The following is a 22,187-nucleotide window of genomic DNA, read 5'->3' as shown; positions in this document are numbered from 1 at the left end:
TCCCATTCAAAAAGAAAAAATCCCTCCAATACAGACAGCAAATCCTGGGGAGAACATGAGTAAAATGTTAAAAGGCCTAGCAGATACAGGTTTCTCTAAAAAGAGTTGCTCACAGACCCATCTAAGTTCTTCTCCTTGTCCTTATCCTAATCTCAAGCTGTAGAAAGTGCTCAAACCACAATGCAGAGGAAGACAGACAGGCTGAAAATAAGGGCAGAAAAGGAGTCAGAGAGAACTCATGCATATTATACCAAAATGAACAGTCGATTTGGACAGTGCTGCTCACTTAATGCCCAAGTGAGATGAAAGGAAAAATGTCTGGACAGCGATAAAAATATTACATCAAGTAAAAAACAAACTTTTTTTTTTTTTTTAAAGAGGTAGGGTTGGGGGGAAGCAGGAAGAAAGGAAGGAAGGCCCACCATTTTTGAGGGGAGAAAATATACCTTCAAAATCAGGAACAAGTGCAGTTGACAGGGAGCCCTAGTAAGACCATGAGGGCAATGGAAGAAGAACCCAAAGATGAGAAGATAAAACAACAGAATTAACCAAGAACCAAAAATAACCTGATCACAAAGTAAATTCTAAATTAGAAACAGCAATCAACTGAATAAACATGGCTGAAAATCAACTCACTGGCATGGACAAGGGATCCGAGATAATGAAACAGACAGAGAAGATGATGTAGAGAGGAAACAACAAAAGAAAACCCACATACACACAGATGTATCAGAAATTTTCCCTATAATGAATGAAGAGTGAAGTGTGTATATCAAAATAGCACACTGTATACCAACAAAAGCTGTTCTTGAGGAAAATAACAGCTCAAGAATACTATAAAAAAATTCAAAACTATTGAACCCAAACCATTCTTAAAAAAAACAACAACAACAAAAACTTGAGGATGAAATTCAGGCAACAAAGAGAAGACTAGAGGAGCTGTGTTATGGGCAATGTTTTGTGCCAAAACACAGTGGAACACCACGTACAAAGTTTTAGGGAAATGTGGGTCACCAGAGTGTGTTACGCCCAGCCCAAAATAGGGAAACACACAGTGATTCTCAAGCATGCAAAAATGTAATGAATACAACAATGATACGTTCTTCTTGGAAAAAATGATTTAATGACGAAATCTCAGCATTCAACAGATGAATCAAAATAAAGGTATCCACTATGGGGAAGTTGTACTAAAAGTCCTGGTGGTAAGCATATAAATGATTTAAATAAAAAACTAACTCCATGTAATTATGATAATCATGGTTACAGAAGAGAATACAAATGATACAACCCTCCACAATGTATAAAATAACACTATAATTGACAAAATACAGTGGAAGGAGTGGGTGGAAGAGGTTTAAGCACGTTAATTTATTTATTTTTTTATTATAGTGAGTAAACTAATGCTCTCAAAATTGAGCCATAAAATTCAAAATGATTCTAACATCAATGCATTTCTTAAGAGAGTACACACATACACACACACACACACACACAAGTGGAGGTGGGGAGGGTTGGGGAAGGGAGAGAGAGAATCCCAAGTAGGCTCCACTCTCTGTTTGAGCCCAACGTGAGACTTGATCTCACCACCCTCCGATCACAACCTGAAATCAAGAGTCGGTCACTTAACCAACTAAGCCAACCAGGTGCCCCAAACCTCAATGTATTTTTAATCTTTATCTCTGACTGTTCTTTGAAACCACCTCTCATCAGACAAAGGAACATTTTTCTAAACCTCAGAAATTCCTTGTTTTCCTTTTTCTTCATCTAACTTCACATAAAATCATTTTAATAAAAGTAAGAAATGCAGCATAGTTTCATTTCTTAAAAAATGTTTTTGTTTCTATATCTACGTTCCCTTCTATCTATGTCTCAGAAATATCAGGAATTATACTCATATCCAGTTCACAGTAGTCACTACCAGAAGATAAGAATTTGGTGGAATTTCTGCTCTCTCCATTGTGTGCAGTACCACATTGGATGGCATTTACTTGGTATTTTAAGAGCCCTTATCAAGGAACATGGTCTCCCTTCAAACACATGGGCTCTGGGTCTGTGAACTGTGAACTCAGATCTAGAAACTTAATGAAGGACCATGATTTTCCATGCAAGTGGAGAATTGTCTGAAGTTCCCTTGCCCAGTCTTGACTTCTTCTTAATGTTGTACAAGTAGTACTGTCATTGGTCTCTGTCTCTCCTATCCCTCAACAACATGCTCTATTCACTCTAATCAAAGATCCCTGCAGGCAAAACACCTTGATTAACTCTCTAGCCTTGGGGCCCATTATAGCAGTCACTTCTACCTTCCAACATTTGAGTGCCTCACCTGGTGTCTGCCATTTTGGAACCCGACCATCCTACCGGAAGTGGGCAGCCCAGTTCCGCAGCAGCATCTCCCACTCTTGGTGCCAGCGCATGGAGGAAGCCACCACGTAGCTGCTCAGCGGTATCGGGCTCCCACCATCAGTGCATTCGTCAACACCTCACGGAAGGCAATGTCTTCTGGTCCCTCCCACGGGGTAGGTTATCTGGTCTAAAGTAATAAAATCATTCTAACATTCTTATTTTCCCGAGATTTTTTTTTTAAAATCTCTTCCTTAATACTATGTGATGGTAGTTCTGGCATGTGCTCCCGGTTCAATCTGAGTGGAGTGGTAAGGAAGACCCCTGTCTAGTAAAAGCATCAGCTGTTGTAAACGTGCTATCTTTTTTAAAAAGAGAGATGAAGGGGGGCGCCTGGGTGGCTCAGTGGATTGGGCCGCTGCCTTCGGCTCGGGTCATGGTCTCGGGGTCCCGGGATCGAGCCCCGCGTCGGGCTCTCTGCTCCGCGGGGAGCCTGTTCCTCCTCTCTCTCTGCCTGCCTCTCTGCCTGCTTGTGATCTCTCTCTCTGTCGAGTAAATAAGTAGAATCTTTGAAAAAAAAAAAAAAAAAAAAAAAAAAAAAAAAAAAAAGAGAGATGAAGGTCAGTTCAAATACCCTGAGCAATTATACGTGTCGGGTAATAGTTCAAGGGGTCCTTTCCTTTAAAGAGGGAGCCACTGACCAGAGGCCGCCTCGGGATCTGACAAGATGGCCAGGCTGTCCTGCAGGATTATCAAGGAAACCCAGCGCTTGCTGGCAGAACCAGTTCCTGGCATTAAAGCAGAACCAGATGAGATTAACACCCGTTATTTCTGTGTGGTCAGTGCTGGGCCCCAGGATTCCCCCTTTGAGGGAGGGACTTTGAAGCTTGAACTATTCCTACCAGAAGAATACCCAAAGGCAGCCCCTAACGTACATTTCATGGCCAAAATTTATCATCCTAATGTAGACAAGTTGGGAAGAGTACGTTCAGATATTTTGAAACGTAAGTGGTCCCCAGCACTGCAGATCTGCACAGGTCTGCTACGGATCCAGGCTTTGTTAAGTGCTCCAATCCAGATGATCCATTAGCAAATGATGCAGCAGAGCAGTGGAGAACAAGGCCCAAGCCACAGAAACAGCTAGAGCATGGACTAGGCTATATGCCATAAATAATATTTAAAATCGATCTGATCATCAAGTGTGCATCATTTGTCCGTTCTGCCAAGACTTCTTTCTTTTTGGTTTGCATTTAACGGACATAGTCTTAGAAACATTACACAATAAAAGCCCAGACATCTTCAGTCCTTTGGTGATTAAATGCACATTAGCTATCTATGTCTTGTCCTGATTCACTGCTGTAAAGCATGAGCAGAAGCTAGAAGTACCATCTGGATTGTTGTGAAACCTTTAAAAGCAGTGGCCCTTCTCTGCTTTTATTCATTTTCCCCATCCCGATTTAAGTGTAAAGCGCTGTGAATGAAGGTAGTTGTCAGGGTTAGCTGCAGGGGTGTGGGTGTTTTTCTTTATTACTTTTTTTTGAGGGAGAGAAGTTTTACTTTAATTTTATGGGCTCCTTTCCCCTTTTTATGGTGATCTAATTGCACTGGTTAAAAGCAGCTAACCAGTTCTTTCGAATATGCTCTCTAGCCACGTCTAACTTTATTTAGATGCTGTGGATAGACGAGCTTGATTGTTTGAACCAAAATGGGAACATTAAACAAACATCACAGCCCTCACTAATAACACTGTGACTTTGCTGTCAAATGTAGAATCCTTCCTTCAAGAAAAAGCTTGTGACCATTTTGTATGGCTGTCTGGAAGCTTCTGTAAATCTTATGTTTTAGTAAAATATTTTTTGTTATTTAAAAACATTTTTTTAAATAAAGAGGGAGCCATTAAAATAAAAAACAAGGAGTTTTCGGGGAGTCAGAGTATATGTATCACGATGAGCACTGCGTAATGTGTCGAACAGCTGGATCACGACATCGCACACCTGAAATGAACATGCTGCATGTCAACTCACCGGAATCCAAATAAAAACTTAAAAAAAAAAAGATAAACTTAAGGACAGATATAAATGTACTCTGAGCTTTTGGAGTCAGAGTAAAAATTAAGCACAAGTCGGCACAGAATATGCACAGTACAGTCTGACTGGGCATGGCCCCTATCTCCCGCAAATAGTAAAAAGTTATCAGAGTGTCAAGAGCAAGAGAAGAATTTGTCATTAGTGGGTGGCCATGTAGCTCCAGGCCTAGATGATATCCACTATAACAAGAAAACCCATCTATGAAATCTCTTTGTCAACAGTTCAGTTTAGTTATGCAAGTTCTCTTTTTTAGAACACAATACAGCGGAGCTAACTGCTATCTGAGATGGAACAAGGACCTGCCAGCATATAGAGCCGGTTCTCCTTTTCCTCTCCAGTGAGCCTTTGACAGCCAGGGACACGTGGCTGCTGAGGCTCTGGAAGCTCAGAAGGCACAAGGGGTAAAGGCCGGAAGTGCACCAGCGGTCACGGAGGAATGCCAATGCCGGGAAGGCCGTGGGGGTGGGAAGCTAGTACACTTCTCTGCAGTCTCCTTCAATACTTTAAAACAGTCACCTGGCACCCGCAGGGCATGAGTGGCAATAATGACCCTAAGCTTTATTAGTTTTTGAAAAATTAGCTACTATTTTCTGTGTTTATCTGCCAGATCTCAATGAAAACCCAGGATTTGTTCAGGTAGTCAAATCCTTCAGGCTTTTTCTTCGTGATTTAATGATAGTCAATTCAAGCTGTTTAACTTGAGAAAATTCATTAACTAAGAATTCACCCTCTTAGATAGAGTTCAACATTTTGGGGGAAAACATGTCTTCACTGTACATTTTAGTTTTAATTTATTTCACCTCCTATCTGCTCCTCTAAAATACATTTAGTTTCTTGACCTGGCACATCAGTGCTGCTGAACGACAGGAAATACAAAAATCACCAGTTTCCCAGCTAGTATGGAATTTAGAAAGACAAGTGGATCAACAAAGCCAAAACATGGCCTATCCCTTTACTTTCTTTTTACTTTCCGCACATCACCTACTCCAAGGGTCCATGATCATTTACTGTTTTGAATGGAACAGGTAGCATTCAGGCACAGTCGAACAGAAGCAGTCAGAGGGGAACTACTTCATCTTCCTTGTCATCAACTGACGTGGCTACCTGCCTAGTCTCTGCCTTTCCTGTGACTCAAGTGGGTGACTGTCCTCGTTGTCACCTCAGCCCTGTTCTCTGCACCACGCCATCCCCTCTTGCCAAATCAAGCCCTTGCTCCCACAATCATCCCACCGCTGCCTATATCATCGCCATTTTCTTCTCCAATGGGTCACACTCATCGACAAACGTTTGTACTTACCTCATTTTCTAAGAACTTTCCATTGGCCCTACATATCCCTCAAGCTTCCGCCTCATTTTTCTGCTCCCCTTTCTTTCAAAATTCCTCAAATGGGATGTTCGTATCCCATTCTCATTCCACACAGGCTTTTGTTCCCACATTCCACTGAAACTGGCCTTGACAAGGTGGCGAGAGGCCTTCTGGCCAAATCCAATGGTCAGTTCTCAGTCCCCATCTAACGTCCCCTGTTGGCAGCCCCTGAGACAACTGGCTGCTCACTTCTTCCTTCAGAAAACACTCACTGCACATGACTTACGGGAAACCAGACCTTAGTTTCCCTGCTCCCTCACTGGCTACTCCTTCCCAGTCTCTTGTTTTTTCTCCATCTCTTCCCCATCTCTAAGCACCATAGTGACCCCGGGCTGAGTGCTGGGACTTCCTTTCTCTTCTCTCTCTACTCATGGGTCCAGGTCTGTCACCACCATTCACCTGGTTGTTCAGCCAGAAAACTGATGAGTCCCGCTTGAGTTCCCTCTTCCCCCTCACACTCCATTTCACATCCATTAACAAGTCCTTCCTGCCAAATACATCCCAATCTGACCACTTGCCATCAGCAACACAGCCCCCAGGTCCAAGCCATGGTAATCTCTCAACAGATGCCTGCTATCTCTCCTAACTAGCCCTCTGACTCCACATCCCTGACAATGCTCCACACACCAGCTAGAGAAATCTTTTTTTTTTTAACATTTTTATTTATTTATTTGAAAGACAGAGGTCACAACCAGGCAGAGAGGCAGGCAGAGAGAGAGGGGGAAGCAGGCTCCCTGCTGAGCAGAGAGCCTGATGCGGGGCTCGATCCCAGGACCCTGAGATCATGACCTGAGCTGAAGGCAGAGGCTTTAACCCACCGAGCCACCCAGGCGCCCTAGAGAAATCTTTTTGAAACTCAGACCAGTTTTTGCTCAAATGCTCCAATGGCTTTCTGTCACACTCAAAAGAAAACCTAAACTTTCCACCAGTCCATAGAACTTGTTACAAGCTGCCCACAGCTTAACCTTGACTCCTAACACTCTCTCCCTAGCTCACTCCATTCCAGTCACATACCAACCCATTCTCTCTGCACAAAATATTCTTTCCTTACTCCAAGTTTTACATAGTTTCCTCCTTCCCTTCATGAAGGTTTTGAGTGTTACTTCTTCAGAGTCTTTCACAAGCAGCATCTAAAATAACACCTTATGTGAAACAACAACCCTATATAAAATTGCCCTTCACTCTGAACACCTTATCCTTTCATAGCAATTATCATTACCTTACCTTACTTTTAGGAGAGAGAGAGGGAGAGAGGTATTGCTGTTGTCTCCTCTACCATAAGAGCCGAGACCTTATTTTGTTCACTGCCACATCCTAAGCACTGGAACAATGGTTAGCACAAAGTAGGTGCTCAATAAACATGTGTTAACTAAGGAATGACTGGAAAGACACTGCTTCTATTGCAGACTTCTGAGGTATCTAGGGAATGGGAATCATCAATCAGCCATATCACCATCTAGGAAATCTTTTTGTTTTATTTTTATTTTGTAGTTTTTACTTTACTTTCTTTTCTTTTTTTAAAAGAGAGAGCACATAAGCAGGGCTGGGGGAGGTGGGGACAGGTCCCAAAGGGGAGGGAGAGAAATAATCTTAAGCAGGCTCCACACCCAGCACAGAGCCCACCATGGGGCTCACAACCTTGAGATCATGACCTGAGCTGAAATCCAGAGACAGATGTTTAAGTGACTGAGCCACCCAGGTGCCCCATAAGAAACATCTTTAAAATGAAGTATCCCTAAAACACAACATATATACTTCATACCACAGTTTTTGAAAAGAACTGTGTTCATCTTTGCCCTCTTAATTCCCACTCCACATAAAAGTGCCATTTGTTTTAACCTAGATGAGAAAAGTTACAAACAAACAGCTAGGAAGAGGAGGCCTGCTTTAAGTATACCCATGTTTTTAGACTATGTTACCTAAAAAATCGAGGTAACTGAAATATTTACAGGGAAAAATTAGTAGTTGCATGCTATCTGCTAATTAAATATCTCAACTGATCGTAAAACTTCCCAACTACTTATTTTGCATAATTTGTCTCATCTTTACCCTGTCTTTGCTACCAAAATACTTTGAAGTTTCAAATAAGAGTAACATGTAAGCAGCTGGTCTCTTCAGTGTTTTTTATGATCATCAACAATAAGTATTTATTCTTTCCCGAGAATTTGACCACTTGTTTATCTGTTGAACTACATTTCCCTTTAAAGGCTTTGTAGTGAAAAGAGAAGATATAAAATAGAAGACTAAAGAATGATACGATGGGATTGCCAAAAAAATCTCCACAGTTCAGGAAATCCTAGCATGCCTGGTTTGTTGTTTGTTTCCAGCTTGAATGAGGTTTGTGCAGACAATTAGAATTGTCTTTTTGTTCCAATGGGTTATACAGGAAAGAAACAGGAAATCTTGATGAAAGCTTGGGCTTTACAGGATATTTGTGTGAGTGTTTAGCCCATGCGTTTGATGTTTTCCTCTCCACATCTGCTCACTTTATGCCTGCATTCTGGCAAAAATATTTTAAAATACCACTTTGCTTTTTTCACTTCATTTCAGTTCCTGGCATGATGCTTCCTATACGGGATGGGGCTCAGAAATGAAAACCAAATAAGGAAACTGAGACCCCAAAAGCACAAGTCATTCATTTCCTCTGGATGGCAATGCCCTCATTATCAAATGCGAGGATGAGGCCAGATAAGTGCTTCTAAACTTTTCCACCAAAGTACCCCCAGCAGCAGTGAAAACAAACAGCACCCCTCTGGGCGATCTGAGGGCACAGCCCGAGGCAGGCTCTGCAAGGTGGTTTCTTTGAAATGTCCTATTTCATCTCAAAAATTCATGAGAACTGTGCATTTTTCAAAACAGGAAAGTCTCTGTTTGTTTTAATATGATTGTTACCTCAGTAGTAAAACTGCTTCGCTTTCCCACAAAATAACCAAGTGACTCCAACCTTCCAGGAAGCCTGTATGCGGCCTCACACACCCCCCCGGCTGACCACCCCCAGGATCCCCCACCCCGGGCTGAGTGGAGACAGGGGCCTGGGTGACGGGAGTCTACGTCTCCTTCCCGTGTATTTCACATTTTATAGGAAAGTCAGGCAGAGTAAGAGAGATGTTCTCACACTTGCACAGCATGGCAGCTGAGAAGGGAGGCAGAAGCCCTGAAGGACATCCAGCTAGACAGGTACGTAAGTAGATGGGTCAGTGGGGGGCCAGAGATCTCCCCATCTGTTGTAAGATACACACACGGGCTGAGTGTCTCATCAGGCAAAAGAACAGACAATCACAGAACACTCGTTTTCAAACGGGACCTCAGCGGTAGGCCAGCCCCCCCCCCCCCAAAGCACAGCGTCCCCCTACAACACTCCCAAGAGCTACTTCAAACTTACTTTCTCCCAAGATAACTGCTGCACATTTGAATAGTTGTTTAGGAAAGAATGACTTTGAAATGACTCAAAATATGCCTCCTAGTATTATCTACACAGGGGTTCCATTTCTGCCTCCAGGAAGGGCAAGGGGAGTCCGTTTAGAATGGAGGTTTAGGAGCATGGCTGGGGACCAGGGCCTGATTCTGTCACCTGTTAAAGGGGTAGGAACTTGGTCAGGTCCCTTAAAAGGAGGTGTTTCAGTTCCTACATCTAGAAGATAGGGATAAGACATAAGCGCGCCTGGGTGGCTCAGTGGGTTAAGCCTCTGCCTTCAGCTCAGGTCATGATCTCAGGGTCGTGGAATCAAGCCCCATATTGGGCTCTCTGCTCAGTGGGGAGCCTGCTTCCCTCTTTCTCTCTCTCAGCCTCTCTGCCTATTTGTAATCTCTCTGTCGAATAAATAAATAAAATCTTATTTAAAAAAAAAAAAGACATAACGGTCTCTGCCTCACAAGACTGCTGTGCGGAGGGTGGGTGGCTGAACTCATACATGTGCCCAGAAAGCAGTACATGGCCCCGAGCCGGTCCTTCTAACTGCTGGCTACTGGGATATTCCCACATAGATTGATCCTACTATTTTCTAGATGGCCTACTTTGAATTTAAGAACAAATAGATATGCTATTCTCCGTAGTCTTATTGGCCAAATTCCTTTAAATATTTTCTCTGACCGAGTTCCAAGTCTTTCTATATTCTGGAGACTTTCATTTGAACATGGCTTTGCCAGTGTCCTACTTAAAATGTGGTGACCAGAATGGACATATTCCTTATGTGACCTGATACGGAAACAGTGTACTGGGTCCATTAAGCCATCATCCCAGGCGTGTTTTTCCATCTGCCTCACTGTTTCCATCCTTTATATTCCTCACCCATCCCACCCTGCCTTGTATTTTTTCCCAATAATTTTTAAATCTAAGCATAAGATTTTATATTCAATCCTAATAAATTTAATCATCTTAATTTCAGCTGTTTAAAGCTTCAGAGTACTGGTTCTCGTGCCTTACTTGTTAACTACTCCTCTGAGCTCTAGGGAAGCAGGGAAATTTAGGTCTGTCTCATCATCCAGTGATGGACACACTGAGAAATCTCACTTCAAGTTGATAATTGGTCATTCAGAGATGGCCCTTTGAACCACCACTTAGCCACATAAAATGCACCAATACCTAAACCATGTTTTCCCACATCGCCTTCATGAAGGACCTTACCAGATGGCTCAATGAAGTCCAGTGCTACTTGCCTTATCTACCAGCCTGAACCCCAATTCAAAGAAGGAAATGAGCTTAGTTTAATCGGCTTCATTTTAGTGCACTTTGCTAGCTTGTAGGGACCACAGCTATATGCCTATCATTTCTCACGATAAACTTTCACAGTAAAAATCTTAACAATTTGGAGTGGTCTGGGGGAATACTGTTCCAGTTAATAAAATTTTCTGCCAGAAAGAGTTTTTAAAAGTTGGTATATTATCACATCAATAAATATTCTCCTAAAATTTACTGGCTCATATTCCTCTTGCCTTTGTCTTTCCCTAGTGAGTTACTGCCTGGAATCTTCAGTCTCAACACCGAGTCTAATGAACAGGCCTATAGATATAAGAAGAATAAAATGGGTGAAATCACCAAGATCTGAGAGATTCTTGTGTGAGTTTTTAAAAAAATTCCTGTCACACATTTGCATGACACTTGTACCATTTATCCCTTTTTCATGAAAATGAAGTACAGAAAAATTAAAGCAATAGCATGCAGTTTTTCTTTTCTTTTTAAGATTTCATATATTTATTCATGAGAGACACAGGGTGGGCGGTAGAGGCAGAGGCAAGGGAGGAGCAGGCTCCCTGCTGAGCCGGGAGCGCCATGTGGGACTCAATCCCAAGACCCTGGGATCATGACACTTAACTGACTGAGCCACCCACGTGCCCCCCACCTCTTTTTTTTTTTTTCTTTCTTTCTTTCTTTTTTTTTTTTTTTGAGAGAGCATGAGCAGGGGCAGAGGGAGAGGAAGAGAGAGTATCTTAAACAGGCTCTACACCCAGCATGGAGCTGGACATGAGACTCAATCCTTCAACCCTGAGATCATAACTTGATCCGAAATGAAGAGTCAGATGCCGACTGAGCCACCCAGGCATCCCAACAGCATGTCGTTTCTATTAATAGTATCAATTCTTTAAAAAAATAATTTTCCTTATAGTATTTTTAAGCAAGACTATACAAAGACAAAACTTTGGTAGATTTTTAAAACTATCATTCTGAGAAAAGCCTTTGAAACCTACATTCTTTCAAACAAATTTATGTAAATGTATTTCTTTTTCAAGTTTTCATTTAAATTCAAGTTAGCTAACATATATGGTAAAATTGGTTTCAGGTGTAGAATTTAGTGATTCACCACTGTGTAAGTATATTTTTAAATTAAAAACATGATTGTCCCATTAAAAAAAACAATCACAGGGTGCCTGGGTGGCTCAGAGGGTTAAAGCCTCTGCCTTCAGCTTGGGTCATGATCCCAGGGTCCTGGGATCGAGTCCTGCACCCGGCTCTCTGCTCAGTGGGGAGTCTGCTTCCTCCTCTCTCTCTCTCTGCCTGCCTCTCCGCCTACTTGAGATCTCTGTCAGTCAAATAAATAAATAAAATCTTAAAAAAAAATCACAATGTGGAAAGTAGGGAGTATAGAAAAAGCATCAACTATGATTCCATCACCTAAAAAATAATTAACATTATTGTTTGAATATTTCTGAGATTAAAAATAATTGGGTTAGTGGGTGTAAATACTTCTTATGACTCCTGGTAGATCCTGCTAAAATTCTCTTCAAAAAGGTTGCATTAATTTAAATGCCATCAGCAATATATGAAAGTAAAAATTTCACTAAACTTTTGCCAACTTTAGATGGTATATCACTTTTAATTCTAATTTGCATTTTTATTAATATAAGGCTGGAGATGTTTTTACATGGTCATTTATTCAATTCGTTTCTTATCTGTTTCTGTCCTTTGCCAGGACATTTGTTGGGACAGTAATGATTTTCTTATGATTTGTGCTAATTATTTTATATGCTAATTATTTTTATTTGTTATAAATTTACCAATTTCATAAAAGAGTCACTCTTTGCCTATCACATTCATTGCAAATAGTATTTTTTTTTAACTTAAAATAATTTTTATTTAGTCAAATACTAATTTCCCACGGTGGGTTTTTCCTATGCGCCCAACTTTAAAAAGCCAGAGTTGTGCCAAATCAGTCACACAATAAACGTAAATCAGGCACTGAAGTCACTTGGCTATATCTGATTAGAAATTTGTCATCTACAGGGCACCTGGGTGGTTAGGTGGGTTAAGCCTCTGCCTTCGGCTCAGGTCATAGTCTCAGAGTCCTGGGATAGAGCCCTGCATCCGGCTCTCTGCTCAGCGGGGAGCCTGCTTCCCCCCTCTCTCTGTCTGCCTCTCTGCCTATTTGTGATCTCTTTCTCTCTGTCAAATAAATAAATAAAATCTTAAAAAAAAAAAAGAAAGAAATTTGTCATCTACAAGGTTATCATCAAAATGAAAATATAATTTTAAAAGTTTATTTATTTATTTGAGAGAGTGAGCGAGTGAATGGGGGGTGAGAGGCAGAGGAAGGGGAGGAGGGGCAGAAGGAAAGGGACAGAATGTCCAGCAGACTCTTCACTGAGCGCAAAGCCCAACTCGGGGCTTGATCTCACAACCCTGAGATCATGACATGACCAGAGCTGAAACCAAGAGTCAGACACTCAACAGACTGAGCCTACCAGACACACCTGAAAATGTAATTTTTTAAAGTCTTAAAGAGAATGCTTCTCCCCCTTATACTCACCCTGAAACACAGTAGCTTCTCAGTCAGATCTGTGTCACAGAAACGGTTTTTAACTTGTTGGGTTTCCTCTCTTCCCTGTTCTTCCACCAGCTCACTCAGAGGAACTGACATTTTTCTTGTTTCTATCTTTGCTTTTAATATTGCTTTTTATCCCAAAATGATCTCAATTATACCTCGTAACTAGAGCACAATAATATGCAACACTTTTTGCCCTTCTTTAATATTCTTATTTATAGGGCCACCTGGGTGGCTCAGTCATTAAGCATCTGCCTTCGGCTCAGGTCGTGATCCCAGGGTCCAGTGATCAAGCCCCAGGTCGGGTCCCTGATCAGTGGGAAGCCTGCTTCTCCCTCTCCCACTCCCCCTACTTGTGTTTCCTCTCTTACTGTGTCTCTCTGTCAAATAAATAAATAAAATCTTTTAAAAAAATTCTTATTTATATTTGGTCATCTTGGATTCCTTCTTATCCCCACTTCCCAATCCAATTAATTATTAAACAATGCAATGAATTCTATCATGTATTTCTAATATCAACTCAGTCACAGAAACATAATGTAATAGAGGTTGGAAGAAATAGAAGAGAAAGTTTCTGTTCCCTTGTAGACTACACTCCATTCTGGGAAAAAAGAACTCTATATGATATTTTACAATACAAGAACTGATTTAAGTGTACAGAATAATGAGATGATTAATGCCATAATTTCAGAGATGGAAGAAATGGGTATGGGCCAAAAAGGTCACAAGACATTTTAGGTAAGTGCTGGAGCAGGAAGCAAGTCTTGAAACCCAGCATGATTTGCGCAGACAGAATGGAGCAAGATAAGGTGGGTAATACAAATAACAAGGACCAATTTGCAAACTTCACACCATCATTATGAAAGTAACTCAGGTATTTTTACCAACATTTTATGATAAGTGAACGATAACAACACAACAGCCATATAGGGTCACATGTCAGATCAGATTTCCTTTTCATGGAACTCAACTGAGGCCCTAATTGCTACACTTAGGAGTGAGATTCAATTCAGTAATCACAGGGATTAATTAGTTTTTGATGTAGTAGCCACTTATAAGGAATTGAAAATATAATAATGAAAAAAATTACTCAAGTTTTCAGAATAAAAACGTTCAAATATTGTCTTTAGAAAAAAAATTTTCTTAACTTAGTGATTAAGCTAATTAACATTTTTCCAGATGTTAAGGAAACAAAGCAAGCAAATTAAACAAGTAAAAATTAATAACCACCTTGAATATTCTAAGAATTAGCAGGAATACATTTTTAGAAAAGATGAAAATAAAAATTTTTTATAGAATAAATAAGACACAAAATCCAAACCTCTTACGCTGCCCCAGACATCCTGGTCTTAGGCTAAGCCGAGTTCTCACCCCCTCTCCTACACCTAGAACCTTCACCTCCATACTTGTGCTGAACTGGCCTTTTCTGTCATTTTCATTCCTCGAACACTTCCAACTTGCTGTCGTCTCAGATCCTTGCACTCTCTGTTCCCCCAGCCTAGAATACTTCATGAGACTTCATGGCTAGCTCACCCGGAGTTTTCAAGATTCTCAGCACAAAGCTCCCCTGCTAGGAGGGCTTCCCTGACCATCCATCAATGCTGGTAATCCCCTTCCTACCTCCACCCAACAAGGCTTCTGTACACACCTTCTTTCTCCTTCAGAAATCACTCTTTGAAATCATTTCGTGTTTTGTTGTTTTGTTTTTTATTAATGGCCTGGCTGCCTGCCCAAATTCAGTAAATACTGTTAGCCATTTGGATATCTGCTCCAGAGAAATGTCTGTTCATGTCTTCTGCCCATTTCTTGATTGGATTTTTTTTTGTTCTTTAGGTACTGAGTTTGATAAGTTCTTTATAGAAGCCCTATGACCCAGAAATTGCACTACTAGGTATTTATCCAAAGGATAGAAATATAGTGATTCAAAGGACACATGCACCTCAATGTTTATAAAGCAACACCCACAACAACCAAAATAAGGGAAGAGCCCAGATGTCCACTGACAGATGAATGGACAAAGAAGTGCCATATGTATATAATGGAATACTACTCAGCCATCAAAACAAATAAAATCTTGCCATTTGCAACAACATGGATGGAACTAGAGAGTATTATGCTAAGCGAAATAAGTCAGTCAGAGAAAGATAATTATATAATTTTTTTCACTCATATGTGGAATTTAAGAAACAAAACAGGTGAACAATGGGGAAGGGAATGAAAAATAAAATGACATAACAACAGAGAGGGAGGCAAACCATAAGACACTCTCAACTATAAGAAACAAACTGAGGGTTCCTGGAGGGGAAGTGGGTGGGGGGGATAGGATAACTGGGTGATGGGCATTAAGAAGGGCATGTGATATAAGAGCACTGGGTGTATATGTGACTGATCAATCACTCAATTCTACCCTTGAAACTAATAATACACTATATGTTAATTAAATTTAAATAAATTTTTTTAATTATTATAAAATAATGTAGTATATGCACTGTGAGAAAAGGACCATTGTCAGTCTAACTTACTGCTCTGCCCAGAATCAGGACATGGTAGGTACCCAAAACTACTTCTTAAATAAATGAACAAGTCAGACTTTTGCTCTGACAGGAACAGCCTGAATCACAATATTGTGAACAAGAATCACAATAAATGCTTCAATTAAACATGCAGATTAACAAATCATTGGAATAGACTTCAGTGAAGCGCTAACATCCTATTTCTGGATTTTACTGAAACATTTTGCTTTAAATAATTCACATATATTAGTAATAACATTCTTAGTAATATCATCATTGTGCAAGGATTTGATGCTATAATGAGATATTTAAGATTTTATTTTTAAGTAATCTCTACACCCAATGTGGGCCTCAAACTTACAACCCCAAGATCAAGAGTCACGTGGTCCACCAACTAAGCCAGATAGGTGCCCTGAGATTTTTAAAAGAGAGATTATAAATGCATTTAAAAATTCAATGGCATCATCAAAATGAAAGACCAACCTGCTGTTCATATCGTTGCTTGACATCCTCCAGCTGCCATAAAAACTCCTTTGATTGTTTCTCACGAAGAGACTTGGATCTAGTTAGATCTGCTTCCACTTTTTCCATCTATAAAATTTAAAAATCAAATATATTTTTAAACAAAAAATTAATTATATTTCATGCTTTTGTAATTTGTCTATTCATTGAAATGGCAGATTTTAAACACCCTTTATCAATCATAATGGTGAATTTAAAAATAAGATAATGAAAGCTATATCAATTTATTTACATATATTTAATAGTTTAAGCCAGGGAAATTAACACTGTATATACTTGATTAAACTCTAATGCTATAATAATAATGTAATGGAAATATACTTCTGAGCATTCAAATATTCAACAAGAATTTTTAAGGCCTTGGCATGTGCTGAATGGGAGAAAATATTTGCAAGTCATATCCATGATAAGGGACTTGTATCAAGAGTATATAAAGAATGCTTATAGCCCAGTAATAAATGGGCAATTATACTCGATTTTTAAATGGGCAAAGGAACTGAAAAGGTATCTTCTCCAAAGAAGACACACAAATGGCCAATAAGCATCTGGAAGATGCCAACGTCACTGCCATTAGGCAATTTCAAATTGGAACAATAATGACATACCACTTCATGCCCACTAGGATGCCTTAATCAAGACCGATTATATCAAGTGTTGGTGAAGATGTGGAGAAATCAGGACCCTCATACCCTGCTGGTGGGAATGTGAAATGGAAGATGGTTTGGCAGTTCCTCAAAAAGATAAACACGGTTACCATATGAGCCAGGAATTCCACTCCTCGGTGAGAAATTAAAACACACATCCACACAAAAACTTGTGTACAAATGTTCGTAGCAGTATTATTCATTAGCCAAAAAGAGGAGATGACCCAGATGTTCATCAATGGATGACAGATAAACAAAAAGAGGTCTATCCATACATAGGAGTATCATTCAACCACAACAAGGAATGAAATACTAATACATGTTATAACATTATAACACGGATGAACCTTGAAAGCGCTATGCTAAGTGAAAGGAGATGGTTGCAAAAGACTATGTGTTATATGATTTCATTTGTATTAAACATCCAGAAGGCAAATCCATAGAAACAGAAAGTAGACTAGTGGCTGCCTAGGGTGAGAGGGAATTGGGGGGTGGGCACTGACTGCTAAAGGGTATCAGATTTCTTTTGGGGGCAATGGTAATTTAAAATTGATTGTGCTGAGGTGCCTTGGTGGCACAGTGAGTTAAGCAACTGACTCTTGGTTTCAGCTTGGATTGTGATCTTGGGGTCATGAGATGGAGCCCCAAGATAGGCTCCACGGTCTGTGTGGAGTCTGCCTGGGATTCTCTCCTTCTCCCTTGCCCCTCCCTTTCATCTCACTGTGCCCCTCCTGCTCATGCTCTCTCTCTCTAAAACAAATAAATAAATCTTTTAAGAAATTGTGCTGATGGTTACACAATTTGTGAATATATTACAAATGATTCAATTGTACACTTACAATGAATTAATTGCTGTTATGTGAATTATATCCCTTTTAAAATTTTTTAAGTAGGCTCCATGCTGGGCAACACAAGGCTTAATTTCACCACCTGAGATCAAGACCTGAGCTGAGAACAAGAGTTGGGACACTTAACTAATTAAGCCACCTGGGCACCCCACATGTGAATTATATCTTAATAAAGGTGTTATTATAGAAAAAATTAAAAGTCAAACACTATGGCATACTCCATGAGGCCTCACATGATCTAATCCTAGGTACCTCTCTCCATTCATCTCTGCTACTCTATACAAGCACCACCACTCCAGCCCACCTGCCTCCTTGCTGGGCTGAAGACAAGCCAGAGATGCTCTTGCCTTGGTGTCCAGAAGCTTCCCCTCAGATGGTCACACGGCTTCTTTCTCAAAGTCAAGTTTCTGCTTAGATGTCATCTTTGTACTGAAGCCTCCCTGACCAGCCTATTTAAATTGCAGCCCACCTCCCAGTTGTCACAGTCTCCTCTGCCCTGATCTACTGTTCCTTTTTATCACAGGACATATCACCTTTAAGCATACTCTACAACTTACTTACTCCTTAGGGCTCATTTTAATGTCTGCCTCACCCATGGTAAAGTAACTCCACGTTCACCCACATATCCCAATGATTTAGCCCCCTGCCCGGCACCTATAGGGCCTCAGTAGTCAAATGAAGAAGAAAAAGAAAAAAGGCAAACCAAGTGTATGAAACTAGGTTTGAGATTTGATGATTAAGTAATTTTCAACATTTAATAGTGCAAGAGTTTCGATAACATATGAGATTATGTTGAATCTGACATTTCTGTCACATACAAAATTAGAGATAATGTATGATTATCTTTGCTTTTGCCAGATGCTTATTTATATGTGGCAAGAAAGAAATATTCTTACAGATAGTAATAAAAAATTGCTTCCTATAATATGAAAATGGCACCTTGTATTCCTAATAGTTTTTCCTTTGTCTTTCTTCCCCTGATTTGATTTTGTCTCAGAAGATGTTTTTCTTGAGACAACTGTCAATTAATGTGACAATCATCTTACCACTGACTACTCTATATTATTTATCATTCTGCTGCTGCACTGATAGGTTGAGATATTTCTTTTTTTCTTTTCTTTTCTTTTTTTTTTTTTCAGCTTGTATCCGATGCTCTCTTGCAGGTTACGTTTTGGTAACTGCTAGGATTAGACAAAACATGAATATTAGGGGAAATGAACCCTAAAAGTCCTTCCTTCACAGTTTTTCATCTTAAATTTTTTTAAAAAAATAATTCTAATGCATTTATTCAGACATGATTACACTTTAAGGCTCTAGGAACAAAGCTGTTCAGTGAAGAGCACCCAGTTGCACTGGGTGAGAACAAAATGCATATGGCCATTCACTGCTCTGCTATCCAACAGTGTATTCCGGTTTCTGCTTCTCACAGCCAGGTCTGAAGTATCTAAACTACAGCATGGAATTTAGCCTACTTCTTTGTAAAAATCCAAAGGGAGCAACCCTAATAATACTAAGTCATCGGCTTCCAAATTCAATGATCAGAGTTAAAAGATTATTGATCTACAGGTAGTCGGTATTGTGGCCATGAATAAATTTACTAACGAATTACTCAAGTCCACTTTGTTTTCTTTTGTTTCTAACTCAAGATGGGGGTTTCAAGGCTCTCTTTCCTTCAGTGATTTTCACATCAGACCTCAAGCAGAAGGCTCCTTAGCTTGTCCTCAGCAGTCTGTGCTCCTATACTCCAAGATCCTTGGCTTTTCCCAAACAACCCAGGTCTGTTCTTGATCCTAGCCTTTTGCTCTTTGCACTCTCTGGAAAACCCTTTTGTGTTTTCCCTCACCCAAACTGATAGTATTCAAGGCTGACTCAAGTTTCCTCTCCTCTCTCTAAGGTGTTTTTTAATCCCACCAACTGACATAAGTGCCTTCCTTCTCTCTATAGTCAAGGACTCAACATCTATTTTCATAGCAAGCTGTGCTTCTCTCTATAATACGGGAGTGTTTCAAATGTGTGAGCTTTGTTTATTCATCTAGATCATGAGCTACCAAATAAAAGGAACTATGATTTATAATTCTTTTTTTTTTTTTAAGAGGAGGAAGCAGGCTCCCTGCAGAGCAGAGTGATTTATAATTCTTTTATATCTTAATTATTAATTGGTATGGTATGCAGAATAAATATGCATTAAATCCTCAAGGATGAATAAAATGATTGGCAAAAGCAAAAGGGGATGGAAAAAAGAGAAGGTGCATCAAGGAGGTAAGATCTGGTTTATTTAGTTCTTTTAAGACAGATCTTCACATGAAGTTGATTTTAAGTTCTTATTTTATCTCGGCACAAATTGACTATTAAAAGTAAATAACAAATACTTAAATATTTAAAATATTTAGAATTTAAAATAAAAACTAAATTTTTATGTACTCAAAGCTTGTAAAAAATAGAGTATATTCAAGAAAAAACAAAATCCCCTTTTATAACCAAAACAGGTACGAATTTAAAACACATGAAAAGACCTTTTATACCTAAACATTAAAACAAATTCAAAGTAAATAACTGATACAAGAAAATGAAAATGCATGTCATTTTAGGTAATACTGACCGAAAATGCAAGGCCCCATTCCATTTTCCTTCAATAATTTAACAAAACGATTTAAAAAGTCTTGTAAAATACTTAGTTTGTATAAAAACACAGTGTTCTCAGTTGCCATAGATACAGAAGATTCTGCTTCCTCATACATCATTCCACATTCTGTTCAACTTCAAGTGTTAGGAAAATAACAACAACAACACTCCTTTATTGTGTGACTCTGGCTTCAAGAAAACCTAGGAGTAAAACTCGGTGGCCAACTTTGGAGCAAAAAGGGGTTGGGTGTATTTCTGTGAACGTTTAGTGTTTAAAGAAGGAAGGGGAGGGGTTGGGGGGTGTTTTCCTCCTCTGGTGCCTCAGGCATTCGGTACTTGGGCTACAGGGAAGAGAAAACCCAAGTGACCGTGCAGAGCTTAAACAACATAGGCCCTTTATGTTTTCCTTGTGCCACAAGTTCAGAAACAGGCCGCTATACTGGCAGTTCAAAGATGTCAGGGTTAAGGTCTCTGCAATTCAGCCTTCCTATAATAGTTGCAAAATGGCTTCCACAGCTCTGAACATATGGGAAGGGAAGGGCAAAGGGTCCTATAGCTGAGCTGAATACTCTTTTAAGGAGCTTTCCTGCAAGTTCCTGTCAATAGCAAATTAATTATGCTGTTGTATCTCATTCACTGCAACTACATTAAAAAGTAAGCTCCATCTGCAAGGTGAGAAACTGCAGTTTTAAAACTGTGTCTAATGTTGCCCTAAATAAAATCAGGGCTCTATGAATAAGAAAGCAGGTGTGGACATCTGGCAGTCACTATCAAATAGGGTCGTAAATTACGCTCTTTCTCTAGTAAAGTACTCTTGTGTAACTATATTCGGAGTAATTCAACATACAATTCACGTTATAATAAACGACAGTTGTATAGGAATATACAATTCAAATAAATATTTTTGTATTTAATACATATTTAGGTAAACTATAAAAAACTGTCCTTCAAGTATGTTTGGATCAATCGATAAGGCGATCAATCGATGGACAGAAACAGGCAGGCAGGCAGATAGATACAAATGGCAGAAAGGCAGATCATTAATTCTGTGGTTGGCTAAAGACTCCGTAGAAACTAATATCCTTAACAGGGAATACAAATGAACACATTAATTGATTATATCTACAGTTCTTTTGTGACAGAAAACCATAAATTGATAGAAGACAGATGATATCTATGGTACCTGTCCCAGTCAGTTTGTGGGAGTTCTTGATCTGCTCTGGATAATGTTTAGGTATTAAATTTTGGACTCCACACCTGAATCTCGCACTCTGAAGTTGCTTTTCCACTTTCTACTGGTCTCTTTTAATGAGCGTGGTTTGCTTTTTTAAAATTTTAATACGGTTATATTCAACATTTGGGGATTTTTTGTTTCCTATTTAGATAATCCTTACTAGTTCCAACTATCAAATATGTTTCTACATTTTCTTCTGAAAGTTTTATGTAACGATCACTGAAACTATCACTTGTACATCTATAATTGTGCATGGGTAAAATAAGAGGCAAGATTCTTTCTTTTCTTTCCCCCACGTGGCTATCCAATTGACACGGTGGCATTTCCTACAATGATCATTCTTTCCCTACTGCACTGCAGCACTCCCTTCAACATGAGTCAGACTGAGCATGTATGTGCGAGTCTAATTTTGAGTCTCTGTCTTCTGTAAGTCTTTGGTCATCCTTGCGCCCAAACTATGCTGTATTAATTAGTGAAGCTGAATATTAGTCTCAGTAGCTGGTCATATATGTTGGGCTCTTCTGGATTGCCAGAGCAATTCTTAGCCCTTTGTATTTTCATATACGTTTTAGAATTAGCTGTCAGTTTCTCTCACTTCCCTTCACCCCACCAAAAACAAAACAAAACAAAACAAAAAAACAAAAACCACATACCCAAAAAAACCCCAAAACCCAAAAAACCCACTACTAACATTTTGATTTTCAGAACTGTGTTGATTTTATACATGAATGTGGGGAGAACTGACATGTTTATGA

The 22,187-nt window shown here is 39.6% G+C and overlaps 1 protein-coding gene and 1 pseudogene across 1 annotated transcript in view; one reads left to right on the top strand and one right to left on the bottom strand.

Moving 5' to 3' along the window:
* Nucleotides 1–22,187, bottom strand: part of CEP112 (centrosomal protein 112) — a 409,934-nt gene that overhangs the window by 214,047 nt on the left and 173,700 nt on the right. Inside the window, exon 19 of the mRNA XM_045984701.1 lies at nucleotides 16,046–16,153. Within this exon, the coding sequence (XP_045840657.1) occupies nucleotides 16,046–16,153 (108 nt within the window). The remainder of the gene's footprint in view (nucleotides 1–16,045; nucleotides 16,154–22,187) is intronic.
* Nucleotides 3,068–3,521, top strand: LOC123929260 (annotated as a pseudogene).

The sequence above is a fragment of the Meles meles genome, chromosome 18, assembly GCF_922984935.1.
Source record: "Meles meles chromosome 18, mMelMel3.1 paternal haplotype, whole genome shotgun sequence".
NCBI classification, from domain to species: domain Eukaryota; kingdom Metazoa; phylum Chordata; class Mammalia; order Carnivora; family Mustelidae; genus Meles; species Meles meles.
This window is presented reverse-complemented; position numbering and strand designations above follow the sequence as displayed.